At 34.5% G+C, this 27,858-nt stretch overlaps 1 protein-coding gene across 1 annotated transcript; it reads left to right on the top strand.

The window, feature by feature from the left end:
• The first annotated feature begins 1,998 nt into the window (after positions 1-1,998).
• On the top strand, positions 1,999-25,798 carry LOC140863394 (phenylalanine ammonia-lyase-like). The gene is made up of 2 exons (XM_073266789.1): positions 1,999-2,444; positions 23,824-25,798. Exons 1-2 carry the CDS (start codon positions 2,074-2,076, stop codon positions 25,550-25,552), a joined length of 2,100 nt encoding a protein of 699 aa, XP_073122890.1. The 5' UTR covers positions 1,999-2,073; the 3' UTR covers positions 25,553-25,798.
• The last annotated feature ends 2,060 nt before the right edge of the window (positions 25,799-27,858 follow it).

Below are 27,858 nucleotides of genomic sequence, written 5' to 3' on the forward strand. Positions count from 1 at the left end.
ATTTCCATTAAAGTTTCTGTTCTAAATTTTGATGAATTTGGTCAAAAATATAATTAACCCATTTGTAAGTTTTTTTCCCATATAATTCGGTTCAGTAGGTAACTGAAACCACCGCGACCGCAATGCTCACAATCCATTTATATATCTTCTTTCAAATATCATCTAAGCGGATTATTATTTAATCCGTACGTGTTGTCCTTCACTATAAGGAGAAACATTGATTAATCGGATAAGCCTAAATCATATAGAAAGAACTCGATATCTACCAAATCTAGTTATGGCATACAAAATTACCTAGAGACTTAATTTTTTTTCTTTTTTCCAGAATCGATTTTTTAAGTTTTGTTAAAGAAAAACAATGTAGTTCTAATATTTGATCAAAACAACAAAAAATAGATTTGTTTTAAAAAAATTTATGGAAAAAAACCCTAAATATATCTTTTTAATAAGTATTTTTTTTTGAAAGAAATCTTTTTAACAAGTATAAAATGCACAAAAATGCTAGTTTTATATAAAACTCAACAAAGCCAATATTACATTGTATTTTCAAATTTAATATATACATTTGACGTGTTCCAAGAAGATGAGTAACAGTCAAAGTTTGCCATTTCTAATTATTGCCCAGATCTTCCCACCACCAACCACCTACACAATTTTACCCCTTTTCGATAGTATATAAATAATTTGTTTTTATCGCAAATAAATTATTTTTAAACAATAATAATATCTTATTTTAATTATATATCAATTATACTTTTCATCAAAATATATTTATAAGATCCATGCTATATTATAAAAAAATAGATCCTAAATTAAGCTAACTTTGAATCTATATATACTGTATTATAAAAAAAAAAAAAAAAATCCTTAAAGTGGGATTATTAATTTTATGCTATACCTGAAGTACTTCTCCTCCCATGATGTTGTCAAATGTCAACCATTGAATCATCAACACACATGTCAATTTTTATAAAATATAAGGGTCTCAAGTGATCTAATAGTATTGAAATAGAGAGAGAAAAACTCCATATTAGCATTGACTAACCCAAAAGGTGACAGAGATTTGTTATACCACCAAATTAAATTAATGAACACAATTACATAATTACTTATGAATAGGTCTCTTATGAGACAATCTCATATATATATATATATATATATATATATATATATATATATATACTATTAATAGAAATAGATAGATTAATAATAACTACCTTTGATGAGTCATTTTTTAATATTCCTAATGTAACCTTAGTTTGTTGTGTTTTTTTTAGGAAAATTGTAACGTTTATTCATAAATAATAATATAATATCATTCGTTACAAGTTTGACCAACCAAAAAAAAATCTTTCGAACACCCAAAAAAACGGTACAGGTGAGGAAATATCAAACTTTGCTAGAGAATGAACTACAACATAGCCATCCTCCCAATATGAAAAATGGAAATAATTTGTAATAAAAATCTCAATGCTTTAATCTCTCAATATTCCTAATGTAACCTTAGTTTGTCGTGTTTGTTATTTTTTATTCAACTTTGATTTAATTTTTTAATTTTCTCTTTCTTTAGTGAAAGAATGTTTGAGTTTGTTCCAATGTAACATAATTGTAAATCATTCAACTTTATATAATCATTTTTAATTAAAAAAATGGTTCATATATCTTCTATATTTGGTGTACACGTATCGTGTGTACCATAATTGCTAGTATATATATAATATATTAGTAATTAACACACAGTTTATATTATATATATTATATTTAAAAATAATGAACATTTTTTAATATTTTAAAATTGATTTTTTTTTTTAAAAAATGGTAGTTATAATACATACACGTGCCCTGATCGCAGCTCTCGATTCATAATCTGATCTTCCAACGACCAAATTGTTTTCAACTAAGGCTTCCCACCCACTCCATGGTCCAATTTACCTCTATTTATATATACCAAAATGTGGCCAACAAATTCTCATGAAATTCAGCTCAGCTATAGAAATTTTTTTTTTTTAAAATTTTCCTTCAAATTTCGTGACATATATATATAACATCGATCGATCGAGTATATATATATATATGGATTGTATCGACGTGAAAGACAATGGGGTTTGTGTTGATCCTTTGAATTGGAATAAGGCGGCGGAGTCGCTAAAGGGGTGTCACCTCGATGAAGTGAAGCGCATGGTGGAGGAGTACCGGAGGCCGGCGGTGCGGCTCGGGGGCAAGACGCTGACGATAGCTCAGGTGGCGGCGGTGGCGGGAAGAGAGACGGGGGTGACGGTGGAGCTGGAGGAGGCAGCGAGGGAGGGGGTGAAGGGCAGCAGTGATTGGGTTGTGGAGAGCATTGAGAAAGGGAAAGATAGCTATGGGGTGACCACAGGGTTTGGCGCAACATCGCATAGGTTCAGAACCAAACAAGGTGCTGCTCTACAAATGGAGCTCATTAGGTCAGTAATTATTATCTCATAAATAACTTATTGTTTATTTATTATTAATATGGTTTTTATTATAGAATGAGTAACAACAAAATAAATTGCTCATTTTGAGTGATAGGATTTTAATTGTTCACTATATTTCTTATGAAATGATCAGTAAAAATGTGTTTTAACATTTTAATTCGCCTACAAAAATTATAATTCATAATTTTATCACCTATAAACAGGATATATATAATGATTTAACAAAATAAATATTTATAAAACATCATATGAATTTACTGATCTATGCACCAAAGTAACAGCACTAGGAACAAGTTCAAATGATATTAGAAATTAGGATTAATGTATAGTAATCGCGATTGTTCTATAATTGTCGTAGAAAATCAATGACTCTTTAGCCTCGATCACATAATCTCTCAACTGTTGTTGCATTCAGAGCAGTTGGGCACAACAATTTCTCGCAGCTAGGTACTCTGCTTCAGTTGTGAAAGTGGCTATGGACGTTTATTTCTTGCTAAACCAAGAGATTAGTCTGCATCCCAGAAACTGACATGGTCCACTTGTACTTTTTTTGTCCAGTTTACACTCTGCATAATCTGCATCTGAATAGCCAACTAAGTTGAAAGAGTTATCCTTAGCATACCATAACCCAACATTTTGGGTTCCTTTAAGATACTTCACAATACGCTTGGCAGCTAGGTAATGTGACTATTTGGGGTCAGACTGAAATCTGGCACAAAGGCAAACTGCAAACACAATATCGGATCTACTAGCAGTTAAGTAAAGTAGTGAACCTATGAGACCTCGATACATGGTTACCTCAACTGGAATTCCTCCTTCATATTTGTCAAGTTTAATTGATGAGCTCGTAAAGGTAGTTGCAATTGAGCAGTTTTCTATACCAAACTTCTTGAGAAGTTCTTTAATTAGTGTATTTGGTTTGACTAATGAATGTTCCATTCTTCAACTGTTTGACTTGCAGATCAAGAAATAACGTCAATTCACCTATCATACTCATCTCGAATTTATCCTGCATTAACTTAGAAAATCTCTTACACAATTTGGGGTTAGTTGACCCAAAAATAATATTATCGACATAAATTTGAACAAATAGAGTATGGTCATCTTTTGTGAATTTAAGCAATGTTTTATCTACTATGCCTATAGTGAAATCATGTTCAAATAAAAATTTGGTTAGTGTATCATACCAAGCTCTCGGATCCTGTTTCAGTCCGTAAAGAGCTTTGTTTAGGTGAAAGACATGGTCAGGAAATTGATGATTTACAAAGCCAAGAGGCAGCTCGACATAGACTTTTTCTTAAAGATTGCCATTGAGAAAGACACTCTTGACATGCATTTGATATACTTTAAAATCCTTGAAAGATATAGGCGATGAACATTCTAATAACTTCCAGTCTGGCTACTGGAGCATAAGTCTCATCATAATCAATTCTTTCCTCTTGTATATATTCTTGAGCAACAAGTCTTGCTTTGTTTCTCATCACAGTTCCGTCTTCATTGAGTTTATTCTTGAATACCCATCGAGTACCTATGACAGATTGATGAGAAGGACTTGGAACTAAGTTCCAGACTGAATTTCTAGTAAACTGATTGAGCTCATCTTGCATAGCTTCAACCCAACTACTATCGGTTAGTGCTTCATCAATTTTCTTTAGTTATATTTGAGAAATAAAAGCTGTATGTAAAAATTCATTAATCATCTAACCTCTGGTACTCAAAGGTGCAGATAGATTACCTATTTCCAAACTTGGAGGATGATTCTTAGACCACCTGCAATTTCGTCCAAATTGATCTCCTAAATTAGGTGCAATATAATTATTATGCAAATGTTCTTCTGGTTTCTTTGGTTGATGAGGTTCTTCAATTCCAATTGGCTCAGCTGGATGATCCTCGACTTCATGGTCAACTGGATCATCACCCTCAACTGGTGGATCTACCAAATCCGGTTCTGGAGATTGAAGTGTTATTTTGATAATCAAAGTGTCATCCTCACTATCATTTACCAGACTAATTTCTTGAAAGCGGTTGTTCAATTGAGTGACATCAGTTGGATTCTCAGAGAAAACTGCTTCATCAAAGACAACATGCATAGTTTTTTCAACATTTAGCGTTATTTTATTAAAACTCTGTAAGCTTTGCTAATCGAAGAATATCCAAGAAAGATACCCTCATCTGAATTTGCTTCAAATGCAGTCAGATAATTTTTTTCCATTGTTGTGGATATAGCATTTCCATCCAAACACCTTAAAGTAAGAAATTGTAGGCTGCTTGCCATTCCAGATTTCATATGGAGTTTTCATATGTTTCTTACATATCATCAATTTGTTCTGAGTATAGCAAGATGTGTTCACTGCCTCTGCCCAAAATCTCTGAGACACCCCAAAATCAGGTAACATCGTTCTAGCAGCTTCTTTAAGAGTTCAGTTTCTCATTTCTGCAACACCATTTTGTTGTGGTGTTCTATCTGCTGAGAACTCGTTTCTGATTCCATGGTGCTCTAAAAAGGAAGACAAATTTTGATTGACAAATTCAGTTCCTCTGTCACTCCTGATTTTGTCAATCCTATTTGATTTTTCGTTAAAAGGTTTTTTGAAAATTTTTATCAGTTGGGAAGCAGTTTGGTCTTTTGATTTTTGAAAAATGATCCAGGTGAATCGAAATAGTCGTTAACAATCACAAGAGTATACTTCATTACTCCTAAACTTATTACTGAGATAGGACCAAACAAGTTCATATGCAATAGTCTAAGCATCGGGTTGATGAATTACACCCCTTGTTTTTAAATGATGACCTAACTTGCTTCACAAACTGACAAGCTGAAAACACTTTAATTTTATAAAAATCAATTTTAAGCAGACCAGTGACCAACTCAAGCTTACTAAGACTGGAAATAACTTTGAAATTAAGGTGATTCAGTCGCTTGTGCCATAACTAGTTTCGGTTGAGAATGGAAGCTACGAGGCAAATTGGTTTGATTGACTGAGCATTTTAGCACACTTTGTAAGTGTTTCCACACATGTTTCCTGTCAAAATAATATTTTCAGGAAGATCTTTGACAAGGCATGAGTGTTTCTTGAACTTGACTGAATGCTCATAATCACACAATTGACTGATACTGATCAAATTATATTTCAGATTCTCAACTAACAATACATCTTTTACAATGATATTACCGTGGATAATCTTACCCTTACCCACGGTTCTTCCCTGTGAGTTATCACCAAAGGTGATCTTGGGTCCATTTCATTGAACTAGCTTGGATATCAGTTGAGCATCTCATGTCATGTGTCTTGAGCATCATCTATCTAGATTCCAGACTGTCTTTCTCAAATCTTCAACTCCTGTCACCTGCATTCACAGAGTTGAATGATTTTGGTACCCATATCTCTTTGGGTCCAAGAGGAATTAATCCTTTAGTCACCCAGATTTGGATCAATACCAAATTACCAGTCTCTGTATATCTAAAGGTTTGTGCATATGTAGGTGTTCGTGATCGTGGTGTGTGACCAACAGTCGATAAAAAGTGTTGTTTACTCTTTCCTACATCGTTTAATTGCCTGTATCGTTTCTGAACAAGTCATCTGTTATAGTTTTGGTTTTGATTTCCTTTCATAGTATTTCTTTGAACCTTACCGACCCGATTAGTGATACAGTTTGGCTCAACTCTAGTATTCTCAGGAACAAAACCAATTCCAAACTTCTTCTTGTTCATTTGCTTAATTGGATTTCCAACTTGAAGGATTGGTTTTTCATGGATTTCTCCATGTTCATGTCCCATACTGAACTTCACAAAGTGTATATACTTATCTTTGCACATGTTCAGTTTTGGGACAGTACTAGACTCAACAAAGCAACCATTTTTGCCAAATCCGAGACCATTCTTGTCTCTTGCGGATTTTTGCAAATCTTGCATTTTCGTTAGAAAACTTGAATACTTGCTCCAAGATCTTACCAAATCATTTAATTTTTTATTTTCAGTGGTAAGCTTCAGGCAGTTTGTCTTCACTTGCTCGTTCTCAATTCTTAGCTTGACAATCTCTGCTTCAAGACTAATCTTCTCAATTGATTGTTCGCAGTTGGGTTCAATTGAGATGTCACGCAGATCATTTTGCTTCGCTTTAACTTCCTAGAATGATATTGACAGTTTCTGATACTCATATGTCATCTCATGAATTGCAAGTATTAAATCATTATGTGTGAACTCTTCAAAACTAAAATCGAATACCTGTTCACTGGTAGACTCCAGTTCTTGATCATTCTCCATCAAACAAGTGATTTCTTCATCATCACTTGATCTAGAAAAGCAGTCTGACTCGTGTGAGTCACTATCAGTTTCTGCCCATTTAGCTTTGCTCTTCTTAGCAACCAGGGCTTCATGTTTCTTCTTAGATGATCATGTATCATCTTTGGAACTTCTCTTCTTCTCGCTGGGATTCTATAGTTTCTCAGTTGATCTCTTTTCGTCTCTCTTGGGCTTTGGACAGCCTGCTATGAAGTGTCCAGTCTTTCCACAGTTAAAGAACGTTCTGGGTTCATCAACTAAGTCCTTTTTCTGATAATTTCTCCTATGTGACCCTCCTTGATTCTTTCTTAAAAACTTCATGAACTTTTTCACGAACAGTGACATAGCATCACTGCTCAACTGATCCGTTGTCTTCTCAACAGAAACTGATGGTTCTAGCTTGACTGTTGTTGGTCAACTGAGGAGTCGACTGATCTTCCTCCCTGGCCTTCAACTCGAACTCATATGCCTTTAGAAAAACAAACAAATCATGAAGTTCAAGTTTGTTTAAGTCTATTGATTCTCTCATTGTCATTGTCTTGACATCCCACTCATTGGGAAGTGCTTTAATCACCTTCAAGATAACTTCTCGATTTGGATAAGTTTTACCGAGTGCATTGAACTCGATGACAATGCTGTTAACTCTTTCATCAAATTCTGACATTGATTCACCAGGCTTCATCCTGATATTGTCAAACTTCTGTGTCACCACAGACAATTTGTTTTATTTTGTTTGCTCATTCCCTTCACACAGCTGGATAAGTTTTTCCCAAATTTCCTTTCCTGTTTTAACACATTTTGATTTTGCTGAATGTGTCCTTGTCAAGAGTCTTGTACAAGATATCTTTAGCCACGTTGTCTAGATTGGATTTATTCTTATCCTCTGTAGTCCATTCATTCCATGGCTTTTCCACGATTTGGGGAGCTCCTTCTGTCACAGCAACTGCAGTATTGGCCTTTGTGATAGTAATAGGACCATCAATGATGCCATACCACATGTCATCATCTAAGGCTGAAAGATGTGCCTGCATTCTTATTTTTCAGTCATTGAAATCTTCTTTTGAGAACATTGAAATTTTGCTGAATGACGACATTTTGATATAATGTATAGAGACAACAAAAATCCTGCTCTCTGATACCACTTGATATGATCGGTTGGGTGTAGAGGGAGGGTGAATACACCGCAAAAATTTCTCAACACTTAGATGTTAGAACTCAATCGGGTTAGCGACTCACTTCTTTCCTTCTTGATTGTCGATGTAACTTGACAAACAAATATAATGTGCGGCAAATGCCAACAAACAGATCCTGAACATTGGGTATGAAAATTGAATGAAAAAATGAGTGTTTGAAGTAAACTGAAATGAAAGACACAATCGAATGTTTCTGGATGTTCGAAGATTTAAATACTCCTAAGTCACCCCTTCTTCCTTCTCGGAAGGATAACACTAAAAGATTTTAAATTTTACAACACCTTGCAAAATCCCACTCCAAGACCAGGACTTACCACACAGCCTTGATGTCATGGGATATATCCCGAGATATCGTCTGATATCTCGGGATATATTTATTTTTTCACATGAACTTAGACCGGGATTTGTGATAACAAGCAGGTTATTGATGGTAAGTGATGTCTTGTAATTATTATTGGATATGAGTCTCGCAAATATTCACTATCTACATTCGGGCTTGAACTTGTCAATATTATTGGATCATGGGCTACATCCCATCAGATCATGGGCCTTGCCCTCTTAATTATGGATGAACATCAGTGGGCTGACATGAACACACGTTCTCAACTATCTGAAGTACAAGAAATTTTTTATTATATATACTATTTTCTTCTTCATTACAAACAACGTGGAAAGGGAGTTTCTGCACCTTCTTCCCCATGATTTTTCCCATGTTTTCCTCTATCTTTTCTCCCATATTTCTCTGCCTGGCTTAGGCATCAGAGGGGTCATGTCGGGAGAAATCATGGCGCCCCCTAACCGGTTTATTCATGATTTTCAGGCAAGGACAGTCGAAGGATTCATAAAGATGACGAAGGAATTTTTGGGTATATGTATTTTGATGGTATATGTATTTTTGATGGTATATGTATTTTTTTGATGATATATGTATTTTTTTAAAATGAAAATTTGGTCCAAATTGATCTCCTAAATTAGGTGCAATATAATTATTATGCAGATGTTCTTCTGGTTTCTTTGGTTGATGAGGTTCTTCAATTCCAATTGGCTCAGCTGGATGATCCTCGACTTCATGGTCAACTGGATCATCACCCTCAACTGGTGGATCTACCAAATCCGGTTCTGGAGATTGAAGTGTTATTTTGATAATCGAAGTGTCATCCTCACTATCATTTACCAGACTAATTTCTTGAAAGCGGTTGTTCAATTGAGTGACATCAGTTGGATTCTCAGAGAAAACTGCTTCATCAAAGACAACATGCATAGTTTCTTCAACATTTAGCGTTATTTTATTAAAACTCTGTAAGCTTTGCTAATCGAAGAATATCCAAGAAAGATACCCTCATCTGAATTTGCTTCAAATGCAGTTAGATAATTTTTTTCCATTGTTGTGGATATAGCATTTCCATCCAAACACCTTAAAGTAAGAAATTGTAGGCTGCTTGCAATTCCAGATTTCATATGGAGTTTTCATATGTTTCTTACATATCATCAATTTGTTCTGAGTATAGCAAGATGTGTTCACTGCCTCTGCCCAAAATCTCTGAGACACCCCAAAATCAGGTAACATCGTTCTAGCAGCTTCTTTAAGAGTTCAGTTTCTCATTTCTGCAACACCATTTTGTTGTGGTGTTCTATCTACTGAGAACTCGTTTCTGATTCCATGGTGCTCTAAAAAGGAAGACAAATTTTGATTGACAAATTCAGTTCCTCTGTCACTCCTGATTTTGTCAATCCTATTTGATTTTTCGTTAAAAGGTTTTTTGAAAATTTTTATCAGTTGGGAAGCAGTTTGGTCTTTTGATTTTTGAAAAATGATCCAGGTGAATCGAAATAGTCGTTAACAATCACAAGAGTATACTTCATTACTCCTAAACTTATTACTGAGATAGGACCAAACAAGTCCATATGCAATAGTCTAAGCATCGGGTTGATGAATTACACCCCTTGTTTTTAAATGATGACCTAACTTGCTTCACAAACTGACAAACTGAAAACACTTTAATTTTATAAAAATCAATTTTAGGCAGACCAGTGACCAACTCAAGCTTACTAAGACTGGAAATAACTTTGAAATTAAGGTGATTCAGTCGCTTGTGCCATAACTAGTTTTGGTTTAGAATGGAAGCTACGAGGCAAATTGGTTTGATTGTCTGAGCATTTTAGCACACTTTGTAAGTGTTTCCACACATGTTTCCTGTCAAAATAATATTTTCAGGAAGATCTTTGACAAGACATGAGTGTTTCTTGAACTTGACTGAATGCTCATAATCACACAATTGACTGATACTGATCAAATTATATTTTAGATTCTCAACTAACAATACATCTTTCACAATGATATTACCGTGGATAATCTTACCCTTACCCACGGTTCTTCCCTGTGAGTTATCACCAAAGGTGATCTTGGGTCCATTTCATTGAACTAGCTTGGATATCAGTTGAGCATCTCATGTCATGTGTCTTGAGCATCCTCTATCTAGATTCCAGACAGTCTTTCTCAAATCTTCAACTCCTGTCACCTGCATTCACAGAGTTGAATGATTTTGGTACCCATATCTCTTTGGGTCCAAGAGGAATTAATCCTTTAGGCACCCAGATTTGGATCAATACCAAATTACCAGTCTCTGTATATCTAAAGGTTTGTGCATATGTAGGTGTTCGTGATCGTGGTGTATGACCAACAGTCGATAAAAAGTGTTGTTGACTCTTTCCTACATCGTTTAATTGCATCTATCGTTTTTGAACAAGTCATCTGTTATAGTTTTGGTTTTGATTTCCTTTCATAGTATTTCTTTGAACCTTATCGACCCGATTAGTGATACAGTTTGGCTCGACTCTAGTATTCTCAGGAACAAAACCAATTCCAAACTTCTTCTTGTTTATTTGCTTAATTGGATTTCCAACTTGAAGGATTGGTTTTTCATGGATTTCTCCATGTTCATGTTCCATACTGAGCTTCACAAAGTGTATATACTTATCTTTGCACATGTTCAGTTTTGGGAGAGTACTAGACTCAACAAAGCAACCATTTTTGCCAAATTCGAGACCATTCTTGTCTCTTGCGGATTTTTGCAAATCTTGCATTTTCGTTAGCAAACTTGAATACTTTCTCCAAGATCTTATCAAATCATTTAATTTTTTATTCTCAGTGGTAAGCTTCAGGCAGTTTGTCTTCACTTGTTCTCAATTCTTAGCTTGACAATCTCTGCTTCAAGACTAATCTTCTCAATTGATTGTTCGCAGTTGGGTTCAATTGAGATGTCACGCAGATCATTTTGCTTCGCTTTAACTTCCTAGAATGATATTGACAGTTTCTGATACTCATATGTCATCTCATGAATTGCAAGTATTAAATCATTATGTGTGAACTCTTCAAAACTAAAATCAAATACCTGTTCACTGGTAGACTCCAGTTCTTGATCATTCGCCATCAAACAAGTGATTTCTTCATCATCACTTGATCTAGAAAAGCAGTCTGACTCGTGTGAGTCACTATCAGTTTCTGCCCATTTAGCTTTGCTCTTCTTAGCAACAAGGGCTTCATGTTTCTTCTTAGATGATCATGTATCATCTTTGGAACTTCTCTTCTTCTCGCTGGGATTCTATCGTTTCTCAGTTGATCTTTTTTCGTCTCTCTTGGGCTTTGGACAGTCTGCTATGAATTGTCCAGTCTTTCCACAGTTAAAGAACGTTCTGGGTTCATAAACTGAGTCCTTTTTCTGATAATTTCTCCCATGTGACCCTCCTTGATTATTTTTTAAAAACTTCATGAACTTTTTCACGAACAGTGACATAGCATCACTGCTCAACTGATCCGTTGTCTTCTCAACAGAAACTGATGGTTCTAGCTTGACTGTTGTTGGTCAACTGAGGAGTCGACTGATCTTCCTCCCTGTCCTTCAACTCGAACTCATATGCCTTTAGAAAAGCAAACAAATCATGAAGTTCAAGTTTGTTTAAGTCTATTGATTCTCTCATTGTCATTGTCTTGACATCCCACTCATTGGGAAGTGCTTTAATCACCTTCAAGATAACTTCTCGATTTGGATAAGTTTTACCGAGTGCATTGAACTCGATGACAATGTTGTTAACTCTTTCATCAAATTCTGACATTGATTCACCAGGCTTCATCCTGATATTGTCAAACTTCTGTGTCACCACAGACAATTTGTTTTATTTTGTTTGCTCATTCCCTTCACACAGCTGGATAAGTTTTTCCCAAATTTCCTTTCCTGTTTTAACACATTTTGATTTTGCTGAATGTGTCCTTGTCAAGAGTCTTGTACAAGATATATTTAGCCACGTTGTCTAGATTGGATTTCTTCTTATCCTCTGTAGTCCATTCATTCCTTGGCTTTTCCATGATTTGGGGAGCTCCTTCTGTCACAGCAACTGCAGTATTGGCCTTTGTGATAGTAATAGGACCATCAATGATGCCATACCACATGTCATCATCTAAGGCTGAAAGATGTGCCTGCATTCTTATTTTTCAGTCATTGAAATCTTCTTTTGAGAACATTGAAATTTTGCTGAATGACGACATTTTGATATAATGTATAGAGACAACAAAAATCCTGCTCTCTGATTCCACTTGATATGATCGGTTGGGTGTAGAGGGAGGGTGAATACACCGCAAAAATTTCTCAACACTTAGATGTTAGAACTCAATCGGGTTAGCGACTCACTTCTTTCCTTCTTGATTGTCGATGTAACTTGACAAACAAATATAATGTGCGGCAAATGCCAACAAACAGATCCTGAACATTGGGTATGAAAATTGAATGAAAAAATGAGTGTTTGAAGTAAACTGAAATGAAAGACACAATCGAATGTTTCTGGATGTTCGAAGATTTAAATACTCCTAAGTCACCCCTTCTTCCTTCTCGGAAGGATAACACTAAAAGATTTTAAATTTTACAACACCTTGCAAAATCCCACTCCAAGACCAGGACTTACCACACAGCCTTGATATCATGGGATATATCCCGAGATATCGTCTGATATCTCGGGATATATTTATTTTTTCACATGAACTTAGACCGGGATTTGTGATAACAAGCAGGTTATTGATGGTAAGTGATGTCTTGTAATTATTATTGGATATGAGTCTCGCAAATATTCACTATCTACATTCGGGCTTGAACTTGTCAATATTATTGGATCATGGGCTACATCCCATCAGATCATGGGCCTTGCCCTCTTAATTATGGATGAACATCAGTGGGCTGACATGAACACACGTTCTCAACTATCTGAAGTACAAGAAATTTTTTATTATATATATTGTTTTCTTCTTCATTACAAACAACGTGGGAAGGGAGTTTCTGCACCTTCTTCCCCATGATGTTTCCCATGTTTTCCTCTATCTTTTCTCTCATATTTCTCTGCATGGCTTAGGCATCAGAGGGGTCATGTCGGGAGAAATCCTGGCGCCCCCTAACCGGTTTATTCATGATTTTTAGGCAAGGACAGTCGAAGGATTCATAAAGATGACGAAGGAATTTTTGGGATGTTATCATTGGAGTCGTCTGTGGAAAATTGAGCCTAACCGGTTTATTCATGATTTTTAGGCAAGGACAGTCAAAGGATTCATAAAGATGACGAAGGAATTTTTGGGATGTTATCATTGGAGTGGTATGTGGGAATTGAGTGTGAGGCGATGATTCAATTTCTCTCTTTCTCTTAAAAAAAAAATCATCTGTGCAGAAAGAATTCCTCTCTTTCACCCGTAGAAAAAGAAGAAAAGTAACTTGACTAAGACATTCTGGAACTTCTTTTCTTGATTTTTTCCGCTTGCTAAAGAATCTTGGAGCGATTCCTTCTGATTTTATCTTGGATTTCGCTGCTGCTACGCACTAGAATCTGCTGCTTCTCGTGGGGAGTGACTTCTCGAGTTGCTAAGGTTCTACGGGGGTCGTGTGGCTGTTGTGGTATGGTGTAGAGTGTTGGGCCTTCTTCTATATCAGTTTAGCCTGTGTTTTTGTGACGATTTGATGACTGATTGGGGGTGATACGGCTGCTAGGGCTTGCATTTGTGTTTGGGCAGATTTAAATTCGTGTAGGGGACCTGTTCGCGATCTGCGCAGGCCTCTGAGTTGGGTTCTTTTGCTTGAACGTTGGTCTTGATGGGTTATGAGGGTTCTTTGGAGTTGTTCTTACATGGTGTGGAGGCCGGAAAGTTGCTGCGTTGTCTACTGCAGCATCTTCTTTGCTGCGGGAGGTGTGGCTTGCGCAGGTATGGTTTATGTGTTGAAGCTGATTTGGGTCGGCTTTAGGTGGTTTGAGGTGGAGTCATCGCACTGATTTTGAATTGTTTGGAATGCATTTAGGTGTTGATTTGGCTAACTCATTGATTCTAAACGTGGCTTACATTTCTGCCCGCCGAGTGGTTGTATATTTGCCTCTATTAGTGTTCTTGATTCTGTCACTTTGTTGCTGGTTTTGAAGTTACATTGCTACTATGTCAAGTTTCTACGTTGCCGCACAAATTGTGTTCGATTAATTACCTATAACAGAACACTCGATCGCCCCTACTACATTTGAGCCATATTACTGCTGCTTGAACTCCCCTGCTGCTGAATATCAAGTATTTGAGCCTCTAACAGTGCTCGTGTTCGAGCTGCATGATATTAGTGTTTGACTTGTGCTATGGCGACATGCATTATTTTCTATAATATGACATCCTCTGGAGCATCACCCAGCAGCCTCACGGATTGAAGAGATAAGTTCATTGCTTATTTTTCTCTCAGCGTGAAGTAACTAGAATCTCGGCTTGCTAGTTTGATTATGTTTTCTGTGATGTTGGGTACCTATGTTTGAGGGGTGCACTGGTTATTTCTATTGGAGCCCATGATATTCGTGATTAAGTTGCGGGGTCATCTTGGTTGGATTTGGGAAATAAGGCTGCATATTAATGTTAATGGGTCAAATACTATTTTGTTTAATAGAATTTTGCTTACATGGATAGCAAAGAACCCATTAACGTGGATAAGCTTCTCATGTTCAATTCCATAAACCAATGAAAAATTAGTGGATGTTAAATCCATGAAGCCTTAGTGGAGGTAAAATGCGAGAATATTTGGAGAATTATTTTAATACGGTAGTTTCGATATATGAAATGAATTTATATGTGGCCATGGAGTCGCAGGTGGCGGGGTAATATTTTATGGAGGTGTGATGAGCTTTATAAGATATGCATGTTTTACTTGTTATATGCTTCTATCTTGCATGCACGTGCCAAGGTTTTATGGATTCGAGATTATATTGTTATGGAGATGTTTAAAATTTTGCATCATACAATTGCATTCGAATTATGAGATATTATTGCCTTGGATTATTTCTGCCTTGGTTTCATGATTTCTTGTAGTCACACTGGGCTCAGACGTGCAATCTAGCAGTAAGACCCTAACAGTCGTGGAGTTTCAAGGCCCAGACACTCATTTAAAAGCCCATGGCAATATCTTTGCCATGACAGTCCAGAAAAGCCCATGGCACTGTCTAAACCATGACATACAAAGCCCGGAAGGTTCCATGCCCCAGCACCTACTAAAGCCCAAGGCATCCTAAGCCCTTGGCACCTACAAAGCCCGGGAGGTTTCACGCCCCGACACCCTATAAGCTCATACATTTATAAGCCATTGGCACTCTATAAGCTCGGGAGGTTCCACGCCCCGGCACCTGATAAGCCCAAGGCATTTATAAGCCCTTGGCACTCTATAAGCCCGGGAGGTTCCACGCCCCGACACCCTATAAGTCCAAGGCATTTATAAGCCCTTGGCACTCTATAAGCCCGGGAGATTCCACGCCCCGACACCCTATAAGCCTAAGGCATTTATAAGCCCTTGACACTCTATAAGCCTGGGAGGTTCCACGCCCCGGCACCCTATAAACCCAAGGCATTTATAAGCCCTTGGCACTCTATAAGCCCAGGAGGTTCCACGCCCCGGCACCCTATAAGCCCAAGGCATTTATAAGCCCTTGGCACTCTATAAGCCCGGGAGGTTTCACGCCCCAGAACCTTATAAGCTCAAGGCATTTATAAGCCCTTGGCACTCTATAAGCCCGGGAGGTTCCACGCCCCGGCACCCTATAAGTCCAAGGCATTTATAAGCCCTTGGCACTCTATAAGCCCGGGAGGTTCCACGCCCCGGCACCCTATAAGCCCAAGACATTTATAAGCCCTTGGCACTCTATAAACCCGGGAGGTTCCACGCCCCGGCACCCTATAAACCCAAGGCTTATAAGCTCTTGACACTCTATAAGCCCGGGAGGTTCCACGCCCCGGCACCCTATAAACCCAAGGCATTTATAAGCTCTTGGCACTCTATAAGCTCGGGAGGTTCCACGCCCCGTCACCCTATATTTCCAAGGCATTTATAAGTCCTTGGCACTCTATAAGCCCGAGAGGTTAATGCCCCGGCACATATTAAAGCTCAAGGAATCCTAAGCCCTTGGCACATACAAAGCCCGGGAGGTTCCATGCCCCGGCACCTACCAAAGCCCGATGCATTCGGCACTATAAGTCTACTTACTTGGCATGGGAGATTATTTGATCATTTACTTACCAATGACTATATCGATCCAACCTCGAGGATTTTATTTCTTCAACATTTATTATATTAATTCGACCCCTCCTCAAACACAAGTTCATGGTCATTCTCTCGGCCTTGCATGCATGGAATCTTCTCACCTGACTGATCGATTCGACTTCATGAGGGTGATTGGCGCATTCCTGTCTAAGTTCATGGATGAAGTGAACAAATCGGGACAGCGAGTGGTGACTCTAGCCCAACTTCTTAAGGGGGGTGTAGTGATGTCATGGGATATATCCCGAGATATCGTTTGATATCTCGGGATATATTTATTTTTTCACATGAACTTAGACCGGGATTTGTGATAACAAGCAGGTTATTGGTGATAAGTGATGTCTTGTAATTATTATTGGATATGTGTCTCGCAAATATTCACTATCTACACTCGGGCTTGGACTTGTCAATATTATTGGATCATGGGCTACATCCCATCAAATCACGGGTCTTGCCCTCTTAATTATGGATGGACATCAGTGGGCTGACATGAACACACGTTCTCAACTATTTGAAGGACATAGAAGTTTTTATTATATATACTGTTTTCTTCTTCATTACAAACAACGTGGGAAGGGAGTTTCTGCACCTTCTTCCCCATGATGTTTCCCATGTTTTCCTCTATCTTTTCTCCCATGTTTTTCTGTCTGACTTAGGCATTGGAGGGGTCACGCCGGGAGAAATCCTGACGCCCCCTAACCGGTTTATTCATGATTTTCAGGCAAAGATGTCCAAGGATTCATAAAGATGACGAAGTAATTTTTGGGATGTCATCATTATTTCAGAACTCTTAGTAAAAACAACAAATACAATCCTGGACTGAATTTAGTAAAAAGAGATTACAACTCGATTACAAGTACACAAATTGATCCTACAATGATCAGATGATATCTGCGAAAGTGTGTTTGAGTTCTTGATCACTTTAGCTTGATGAACTTTGAAAGCTTTTTAGTCAACTACTTGCAATTACGAGTTCGTGTGTAATGCTTGCTAGAGCTTTAAAAAATTGATCGAGCTGCCTATTTATAGGCTTGGGTACTAACGGTCATAATTTTAAATATTATATGATATCTTAAAATTCTTCCCATTGCACTGTTTGTATTTCACGCATCATCACTCTCTGTCGCAATAGTACAATCTAAGTGCGCGGAGGTTGTTACAGAGTGTCAGTGTACGTTCCGGCTTTGTCCGTCGAGTTAAACTGACTTCTCGACTGAATATTCCTGGAATGTTGGTAAGCTTTGTATAAACGAAATTCAGTTAACCGACGAGAGTAGTTTAGTAGCAAATAGGTAGACCGACTTCAAGTCTGAGAGTAGTTCCGAAATATGAGCAGTTTGACAACTCGAGCAGTTGACTGACGAGAGCAGTTGAGTGCGGCCACCCTCTTGACTAATCAGTCTGGTTGAGTAAACTGCTGAAGATAGGTGCCCGAGCATTTTACTTTACCTGATTCAGTTTAGTGATGTGTTTTGACTTAATTATTTGCGAAAACACCGAAACTTAAAATCTCCAACATTTATAAATTACGTAATTCAATAAAACATTGTAAAATATCATTTTTATATGTTGTTTAATTTTTTAGAGTTTCTAATTTTTTTTAATTTATAATCCATTTGTTTGTGTTTATAAATTACTTTAATAAAACATGGTAAAATATTATTTTATGTCTTTTTTAGAGTTTTTAAATTTTTTAAATTTGTTATCCCTTTATTTGTAGCGTTAACTACAACTTATATGTTTAAAAAAATATTTTCTGCAACCAACATTTTTTTGTTACATTTATAATTTACTTGAATAAAAATGATAAAAGATCATTGCAGTATGCTTTTTTTTTTTTTTTAGATTTTATAATTTTGTAATCTCTTTGTTCTACTCATGGCAATTAGCCACAAATTATATGTTTAAATAAAATTATATGTCTTTTTTCAGTTTTTTTAATTTTATAATTTTTTTCATTCTACTTGTAGTCATTAACCAGAAATTATATATTTAAATAAAAATATCTTCCATTTCATGTTGTTTGGTTTCCGATATCTTATTTGATAGGCACATACGGTATACAAGTCTACTTCAACATTCTTATATTTGTCTACTGAAACTCCTAGCAAGCAACACACAATGATAATCAATGAAAATTATGGAAAACACTATTTCCTCTAGAGATGGCAATGGGTCGGGTCTAAACCCGGCCCCGCATTGAACCCGACCCCACGGGACGGGTTTAGACATGGCCAAGCGGGTCCACATGCTGGTCCGGAATGGGTCCCGGGTTTGGCCGGACCCGCCCCGAACCCGCACCGCCAAAAATATATATATTAAATATACTTTAATATATATATATGAAATATACATGTATATATATTAATAATATTATTTATATTATATAATCAATATTTTATGCCTAATTTGAGTTTATAATATTTTTGAATTTAAATAATTTAAATATATTATGATTTTTTTAATATGTAAATATATTATTATGATTTTTCTTTTGTTATTAATTATTAATTAAATTAAAAAATGATATATTTTAATTTGTAGGAATATTTTTTTGTTCTAAATATTATTAATATAAATTTAAAAAATAAATTTAATGATGATTTGTTAATTTTTTATTTAATAAAATTTAAAGTATATTTAATTTGGCGGGTCCAACGGGTCTAAACCGGATTGGACCCGTCGAATCCACGGGGCAGGGCGGGTCCACGGGTTGGCACAACGGGTCTCGGGTTTTCCCAAACCCGCCCCGTTTCCATCCCTAATTTCCTCAGATAACAATTTCACTTTACAAAAGATACAATAATTATTTCTGAGAAACAATACCACAAGCAATCTTCTAAATTTGATCAAACATTCTTTGCATGTTGGATCCTAAGACTTGAGATAAACTATAAATGCTTGAGTCTTTTGAAGATGATTTATTTCAAAAATGGTGACGCCAATAAATGCTTCTGTACTACGATCCAATAAATGAATTGTACTGAAAAAATTAATTGACTCATAACTAAGAACATTATCTAACAAATAGTACACATGAGATATGCAAGCAGTATACTGAATTTATTCTTTATCTTTTGTAACCAATGAATATTTTTTAATGACCACTACTTCTCTTTTAAAGATAATTTGACATATTCTGCTGGAAAAAAGTATTACGTTAATTGTATTTACTACTGTCTATTGGTTTTCTTAAAGACATCAAATCATCAAAAATAAATTGTCTAACAGGAGAGCTACATTATAAATCAATACATTTTAATTTTAGTAAATTTTTCGATATTAAGATGCATAATAAATCTTATATCATAATATATAAAATTTCAACCTTATAAGTGAAATAATTCAAAACATATATAAAATATAAAAAAATTTCAGTACGAATACAATCAAGTATTTTTATTTAAAATTGTGTTTTATTCTGCGCAAATTTTTGTCAAACTCGGCGATTATGGATTCGACATATATTAAATCAACAAGCTAAAGAATATGTCGGTTAACGAATTGGGTAACCACATATTTTTGAATGTCCTGATTAGTTTTTATCTTGATAATTTGTTTCATTTGATATTTTTAGTTATAAGATACTATTTTTTTAAGGTAGTTATAAGATACTATTATTATGACTAAAGGCAAGATTTTTTTTTTTCCATAAATGCTCATGAGGATTCAATCACTAACTCAAATGGAAAAATAATTATTAACATAATACATTGAAAATTTATAATTAATTAAGCACATGTGTTGAAAATTTCTAATTAATTAAGAAAAATTATTTTACAATGACCATATTTAATTCTTTTGGACTAATTCCATTTGCTTCTTAAGATATTCATCACAATTCTATATTAGTATGTTAATATTTAAATCTGAATTATGATGTATATTTTACTTTCTAAACGTACTTAAATAATTATTAAATATATTTATTAGACACTTCAATATTAATATTTTAAAATGTATTAATTTTTAGATGCATATTTTATGTGAGCAACACCTCTAACATCGTGATTATAAAAATTCAATAAAAAATTTTTAAACATGAATTAGGTAGGATATACAAAAATTACAAGATTATACAAAGGCCACAAAATAAAAATTAAATAATTGTTTATTAACATAAATTACTAATGTCGACTTCTAAAGATTGGAGTTGGCGACAATAGAGGTCACTATTTAGTTTAAAAGATCAAAATATTTAAATGAGCTACACTGGCTGACTGGCTCATTTCAAAGTTATTGGAGTACAAATAAAATATTTTAATGATCTTATAAGTTGAATGAAACTCATCTCACTTGATATAAGTGGTGGACCCACCTTATGTTTCATCGCTACATAAAGCGAAAGTTTATATACTATAGTATTCTTCATTTTCTTATTTTGTTCTTGCTTTCAAATTTAATTCCATCATTTATAGATTTTTAATATATCTTAAACTTTTTTCTACGCACCTAATCTTATATATAATCAATGTAACCAAATAATGATTATATTTTAACATGCTACATTCGAAAACGTGTTTACTAATTACCGGGATAAAAGTTTAGACTATGATAATAAAATTAAAAAAAACAATAATTTATTTATCAATGTGATCATTGTTCTGAATCAGAAACTGGCGTGCTTCGAATTTTTCATTGAATATTTTAAATAATTCCCTCAATATTTTTAGTTAGATAAAGATGTTAGATCTTTTAAAATTAGATAGTGTAATTTAATGACGAGTGGGAATACGTTGTAAAATGAATAATTACTCTTTCGTAAAATGTTAGTAAATGCTTCACAATTGGATAAAATATTTTCTAATTTTTAATTTAATATATGGTATGCATTGAAATTTAAAAGTGTATCCAATTTTCATTTTAAGTACTGTTTGGTTTGAGGTATGATATAAGTAATATATAGATAAGTAGTATAATGTAATAAAAATAAATAAAAAATGATAGTTAAAATAGTATTAGATTTAATTGATAGATTATGGTTTATTTGATTTGATTGATTAAATTTTATATAAAAATGTTAAATGACTATTTTGTCCTTTTAACAATAAATAAAATAAAAATTATATTATTTATAAGGGATAATATAGTAATTTGAATTCAATGATTTGATTGATGTGAGATAAATAATTAATGATTTGATTGATGTAAAATAAATAGTTAATATATAGATAAATAATATGATGAAAAGAAGGTGAGAATTATACATATATTAGTGTATTGATTTTATGTCGCATGATAACTGTTAGATCAAATTAAAGAAAAATGTGTTAATTTATTGATTGCTGAAAAATGTAATAATTGAAGAAAATAAGAAACTATTTGCATTTGTTAAGATAAGAATATGACTAAAGAAAATACCATAAAAACAAATATGAGAAAAAATTAATTTTGGAGTATGTTTCTTGTAAGACGGGTCAATCACGCTCATCTTTACAAATAAAAGTAAGGAAAAATAAGTTTTTTGATCCATTAACTTGTCCATGTTTTGGTTTTGGTCCATTAACTTTTTTAATGTGGGTTTTGGTACACTAATTTTGCATTTTCAGTGTTTTTTTTGGTCCAACTGCATACTTGTCAACTTCTGATTGGTCCAAAATGATGACGTGGACCAATAAAAAATTGACACGTATGCAGTTGGACCAAAAAATACTGAAAATACAAAGTTAATGTACCAAAACCCATATCGAAAAAGTTAATGAACCAAAAACCCAAAGGGCATAAAGTTACTGGACCAAAAAACTTATTTTCCCTAAAAGTAATACTTTTGACATAAAAATTAATAATTTTTCATCATTGACCCAAATAGGAAATCTGCCTAACAAAATTGGCACGTGAAACCATCTAACAAGAGTTTTGATGTTAATTTTGTTTCGAATTCTAATTGCTCCAACGGAAGTTTCCCACGTGCAACACACGTAAAAATTTCTAATATATATATACAGTTTTGATCTCACACACCCTAGGGTGCGCAGGATTCACGTGCACCCGTGCCCAAAATAACTCTGATTGCCTTGAAATTTTCATGGTAGGGTCGTTTACAAATATGTATACATATGAGTTTTGTTCGCATGGACAACCACTATGAACAACTACATGACTGACGTGACGACATTCACTTATTGAATGTACAAAATGTCATATGAACACTGCTGACGTGAAATCCTGTAAGTCCAATAGGTGAATGTCACAAAAAAAGTGCTCACATTTTGACATAGGGACTCACGATCGAAACCCTATATATAGAATAGTAGCATGAATTGTTGGGCGTCTTATGTATGTATGTATAGGACCCCGATCCTCTACTGTGGCCTTGCCACAATAGAGGGTGTTGTGTTTCGTTTCATACCACAGCATAATTTTTTATTTATTTTTATATATTTTAAATTCATTTTTTGTAACCTTTTGTTTTCTTTTTTGTTTTACCTTTTTTCTATATCATAATTTTTTATTTTTTTAGAAATATATATTAGTTTTTTTTTTTATCTTTTCAAATTTTCTTGTGTAATTTATTGTATAATTTATAACGACAAATTTTAGCATAATTGCACAATTTTTATGTAAAAATTTTTTTTGGTAATTTTTTATAGATATTTTTTTTATTTTAATTTTGTTCAGTTTTTTGGGCTTTAGTTTCCATCTATCTTTTTCCTTTCAAAATTTAATTTTTATTTTTACTCATTTTTCATATGTTTGATTATTTTATTTTTCATTTTTGTCTTCTATTCATTTAAAAATAATTATAACAGGAGATTATAGATTTGTATTTAAAAAATGTGATTTTTTTGATCATTTATATTTTAAATAATTAATTTTTCAGTACGCACGCAAAATGTGTGCTTCGATTACTAGTTATATATTATAAAAGGACAAATTATAACAAAAAAAAAATTGATATAAAAAAAATTGACAATAAAAAAAAATTTAGAGTGTATAAAAAAAAGGGTAAAAAAAAAAAAAGGTAAAGGAGATAAAAAAAAATGAATTTAAAATATATAAAAAAAACAAAAAAATTAAAAAAAAAAAAAAAAAAAAAAAGAAAAATATGCTGTGGCCGTTTCACACCACAGCATCCTCTACTGTGGCAAGGGCCACAGTAGAGGATCCAATTCCGTATGTATATCTTCTATTTTATAAAAGGTGGGCATCTCATACAAACTGTACGTTTTGGTACATTCCTTTAATAGCTTTCAATCATGGTTATTACTTTCATTCGTTCAGTTTTATTCATTTGTTTAACTAAATGTGTTTGAACCAAAATATTTTGATGTTTATTATAAAAATTAAATTGTTTGTTTGTGCTTCAGATTCCTAAATGCTGGAATCTTCGGCAATGACACTGAATCATGCCACACTCTGCCTCACTCGGCAACAAGAGCCTCAATGCTTGTAAGAATCAACACTCTGCTTCAAGGCTACTCAGGCATAAGATTTGAGATTTTAGAAGCCATTGCCAAATTGCTCAACAGCAACATTACCCCATGTCTGCCCCTTCGAGGCACTATCACGGCCTCCGGCGACCTAGTGCCGTTGTCGTACATCGCGGGACTTCTGATGGGGCGTCCCAATGCCAAGGCTGTTGGGCCGAACGGGCAAGTCCTTGACCCCTCCCAAGCGTTCGCCCTTGCGGGTGTTGACACTGGCTTCTTCGAGTTGCAACCCAAAGAAGGCCTTGCATTGGTGAATGGAACTGCAGTGGGTTCGGGCTTGGCTTCCACAGTCCTTTTCGAAGCCAATATTCTTGTTGTTTTATCTGAGGTTCTGTCGGCTGTTTTTGCTGAAGCCATGCAAGGGAACCCGGAATTTACAGATCATTTGACGCATAAACTTAAGCATCATCCAGGTCAGATGGAGGCCGCTGCTATAATGGAACATATTCTTGATGGGAGTTCATTTGTCAAACAAGCACAAAAGATGCATAAGCCAAAAAAGGACAGGTATGCCCTTCGTACGTCCCCGCAATGGCTAGGACCCCAGATTGAAGTGATCCGGGCAGCAACAAAGTCCATCGAAAGAGAGATCAATTCTGTGAATGACAATCCTTTGATTGATGTATCAAGAAACAAGGCCATTCATGGAGGGAATTTCCAGGGTACACCTATAGGGGTGTCGATGGATAACACTCGTTTAGCCGTTGCCTCGATCGGGAAGCTCATGTTTGCACAATTCTCCGAGCTTGTGAATGACTTTTACAACAATGGGTTGCCATCGAATCTATCCGGTGGACGTGACCCAAGCCTGGATTATGGATTCAAAGGTGCTGAGATCGCCATGGCTGCTTATTGTTCCGAGCTGCAGTTCCTTGCTAATCCAGTGACTAACCATGTCCAAAGTGCTGAGCAACATAACAAAGATGTTAACTCTTTGGGGCTGATTTCTTCTAGAAAAACAGCGGAAGCAGTCGACATCTTGAAGCTCATGTGTTCAACTTTCCTGGTTGCATTGTGCCAGGCCATTGATTTGAGGCATTTGGAGGAGAATCTGAAAGCTGGAGTGAAAAATGCTGTCAGCCAAGTGGCTAGAAAAGTCCTAATAGCAAGCCAAAATGGTGAACTCCATCCATCAAGGTTTTGTGAGAAAGATTTGCTCAAAGTTGTTGACAGAGAGCATGCCTTTACCTATATCGATGATCCATGCAGTTACAATTATCCATTGATGCAAAAACTAAGGCAAGTACTCGTCGATCACGCTCTGGTCAACGGCGAAAACGAGAAGAAGTTGAGCACATCTGTTTTCCATAAAATCAGTGCATTCGAGGAAGAACTGAAGGCTGTTTTGCCCGATGAAGTCGAAAGGGCTCGACTCAACGTGGAAAGCGGAAAACCAAACATTGATCATAGGATCAAGGAGTGCAGGTCCTATCCATTGTACAAGTTTGTGAGGGAAGGCTTGGGGACCTCTTTCTTGACGGGCGAAAAGACTCGGTCGCCGGGCGAAGAGTTTGATAAGGTATTTTCAGCCATTTGTGAAGGGAAACTGATTGATCCTTTGCTGGATTGTTTGAAGGGATGGAATGGTGCTCCACTTCCAATTTGATCTTGTGATGATCATATGGTTAACCACTCTGTATGGCAATTATTAATATATATTTCTTCCTTTTTATTTGTCTATGTTCAAGTTAAATCCTTGTAGTTCCTCTTGGTTTGAAGTTGTGAAAAATGTATGTCTGAAAACGTAGTTATCAAGCTTGTTAATGATGCATATTTTACATTGTTCGAAGGAATGGAACGGTGCTCGTCGTTCAATTGTCAGTCCCTTCATTGTTGTTTGGAGCCTATAAAATTCAGCAGTGTTTGATGTGTTAGAATATTTGATTTCTCATTGTTGCCTCATATTTGAGGTCGTTCCTAAATATGTGAAATTAGAATTGAGATTGGACTTCAATAGTTTTGGAAGAAAATGAGATAAGAATATGGTAAATTACGATATTGTTTGACAAAATATGAGAGAAAAGTTGAGTATTATGATGATTGAGTTAATGATAAGGAATGATAGGCTATATATTCGTATATAATAAATTATTATGGTATGAATACCAAACAATTTAATTTTCCTTATATGTAACCCTAACTACGTAATTGTATAGGTTGTGTAAATATAAATATAAAGAATCAATAAGTGTGTAAAAGTTGTAATTTTATTTAGCGTATATAAAGTTTAATCTTAAATTAAATCTAATATGGAATGTCAAATTTGATCGTATTTGATTGAACATAATTGTGCGTAAATGTTGGATTATAAATTAAATTAAGGAATTATATTGAGTGATTTTAAATCTTTGATTGATATTGTATATTAAGAAAGCAAATATATTATAAATTGTATATAAATGTTGAATTCTAAATTAAATTAAGAATTTTGTTTGATTGATTTTTTTTTTAATATTTAGTTTAAAGGTTATATATTTAGAAAAAAAATATTATGAGATTTAATCATATACTTGTGATATTTTCCACCATTATAACCATCTTTCATTGGTAGATATCATTCATAAATTAGCGATATTATATATTGTTTCTTATTTTAATATTTCCAAAATTAATTGTTTTATTATAGATAGTGTTGCAATATGAAGAAAAAAATTTACGGTACTTGGAAAGAGTTAGATTATGAGTTAAAGTGTGTTTTGTGGAATTTAACATATAAATAGAAATAAGTAAAGTTTTTTTTACTTTTTTAGCTTAAAATTTTTGGCAGGATTTTACTAAAAATGGCAAAAACTCTACTTTTATATATAATATAGATTTGTCTTTGACCCTTGAATTATATTATTTTCACTTTTGATAAGGAAACTTAGGACCAAATATATAGTGGAGATGAAGCAGAAATCCCTATTATTTACACATGCAATCTCTAGCTAGTATAGAACAAAGTGTGATTTTGGTTAGAAGTCTGTTTCACTCGTTCTTTTTGTCAAATCTTCTTCTTTCTTTCTTTTTCTTCAATGATGATCAATGCAATGCATGTATTTTTCAATTAATCCCGTCAATTTTGTGCACTTAGTAAGTATGATCATGTCGGCGTAATTATTGTAATTATTTTGGAAACAAAGTGTATCCAAAGTCTAGATTTGAGTCATAATTAGGTCAAATCCCACCATTCACAAAACATCGATCATATCAAACATAAGTAAAATATAAGCTACAAGTCATTGGCTAAATGATTGTTTCGTTTATATTTGTTTTAAGCTTATAAATTTCCATTAAATTGAAGAATTTACTAACAATATAAGTTAATCAATTAAAATATCAGCATTATATATTTAACTGTTACTATTTGATCTATGCTATATCAAGAGTATTTCTTCCCCTATTTCAATATCATTAAATCATGTGAGTTCTCACATTTTTTTGGAAGTTGAATATGTGGTGTTGATCCAAAGCCTAATATTTGACCGCATTATAAAAGAAAAATAATCCAATAGGAGCATATTCAATCCATAAATTTATTGATTTAGCATCAATTATTATTTTTTTATTTTGACAAAAGCCATGTTAATACGAACTAAAAAAGTATATATTTATTGAACTAGAACGATGTGACAAAAATGATAGATTAATTTGTAAATTTGATATTATTAATAATGATATTCACTATTTCTTTATGTTGCAACTGCTACCATATAACACCCATATTTCACAATTTGGGATCGACCATATCTTTTAAACTTGGTTGTTACTTGTTTGTATGAGAATTAAACATATTATTTTCAAAATAATAAACTTTTAATCTTCATGTCGTAAGTTAATAATTAATTAAACTATAAAAATTATTAAATACTATGTGTTTAAAAAATTTGTTGAGCTTTGGCCCAACTAATTCTTTTTCCAGCCCACTACCCA

Source organism: Henckelia pumila, chromosome 4 (assembly GCF_033568475.1).
Source record: "Henckelia pumila isolate YLH828 chromosome 4, ASM3356847v2, whole genome shotgun sequence".
Classification (NCBI taxonomy): domain Eukaryota; kingdom Viridiplantae; phylum Streptophyta; class Magnoliopsida; order Lamiales; family Gesneriaceae; genus Henckelia; species Henckelia pumila.

Bases quoted from the DNA above. Each gene is read 5' to 3' on its own strand.
- LOC140863394 (XM_073266789.1), top strand. From the start codon at position 2,074: ATGGATTGTATCGACGTGAAAGACAATGGGGTTTGTGTTGATCCTTTG. The intron at 2,445-23,823 runs GTCAGTAATTAT...TTTGTGCTTCAG, and splicing joins CTACAAATGGAGCTCATTAG to ATTCCTAAATGCTGGAATCT.